Genomic DNA, 770 nt, shown 5'->3' on the forward strand with positions numbered 1-770 from the left:
ATTCCTTCCATGGGACTTTCCTTTTTAATTTTTTAAAGAGAAAACAGTCATTTACTTCCTATCCAACCCGAACCAATGAAGTTGGAAGGAAGATTATATTCTGTGGTTATTTGCTGTCACTGGCCCCTCATACGTGTGGGGGATAGTCATGCTAACCTGGCAGGGTTGTTGTGAAGATCACAAGAGTCCACGGAAAGTGAGTGGCAGACAGGAGGCCACAACCTCAGGGATGTTGTTGTTAAAACAGTGTTCCTGCCTTTTAGTGGGTCTTTTGTGAGGGACACCCAGGGGAGGAGCCCTGCCTATTCAGTTAGGACCCTGATATCCTGCAGCAGCTCTGAAGCATCTTCCTCGTATCGGGAACTGCTGGAGGTGCTGGGAAATGGCAGTGAGCACCTGCCACCTGGCCAAGGCTTTGGGCCAGGGACACTTGGTGGGAGCACGCTGAAAGGAGCATATTGTTGTTCTTGGCTCATGCCGACTGCGTCATTTCCCAGTGTACCCCGCACTGATTGCCCCCCCACCCCTTTGTGTGCAGTTACAAGATAACAAGACGTTCCTTACGATGATAAACCATGTCTTGAATGTGGATGGGTTTTACTTTTCAACAACATATGATTTGACCCACACTTTGCAACGGCTGGCCAACACGAGTCCAGAGTTCCAAGAGATGAGCCTTCTGGAAAGGGTAAGTTTACTCTTTGCTTATTTCCATTTGCCTTTTAGTTTTTGGTTTAACTAGGCATGGCTGTCTTTCGTCTATAAAACAT

The 770-nt window shown here is 47.4% G+C and overlaps 1 protein-coding gene across 1 annotated transcript in view; it reads left to right on the forward strand.

The window, feature by feature from the left end:
• SACM1L (SAC1 like phosphatidylinositide phosphatase) overlaps positions 1-770 on the forward strand; it is a gene marked incomplete at its 5' end in the record, with an annotated part of 28,482 nt that overhangs the window by 4,292 nt on the left and 23,420 nt on the right. The window contains one exon of the mRNA XM_013005061.3: positions 539-720. Within this exon, the coding sequence (XP_012860515.3) occupies positions 539-720 (182 nt within the window). The remainder of the gene's footprint in view (positions 1-538; positions 721-770) is intronic.

The sequence above is a fragment of the Echinops telfairi genome, unplaced genomic scaffold (assembly GCF_000313985.2).
Source record: "Echinops telfairi isolate 266 unplaced genomic scaffold, ASM31398v2 ScPeMD7_7420;HRSCAF=8458, whole genome shotgun sequence".
Classification (NCBI taxonomy): Eukaryota; Metazoa; Chordata; class Mammalia; order Afrosoricida; family Tenrecidae; genus Echinops; species Echinops telfairi.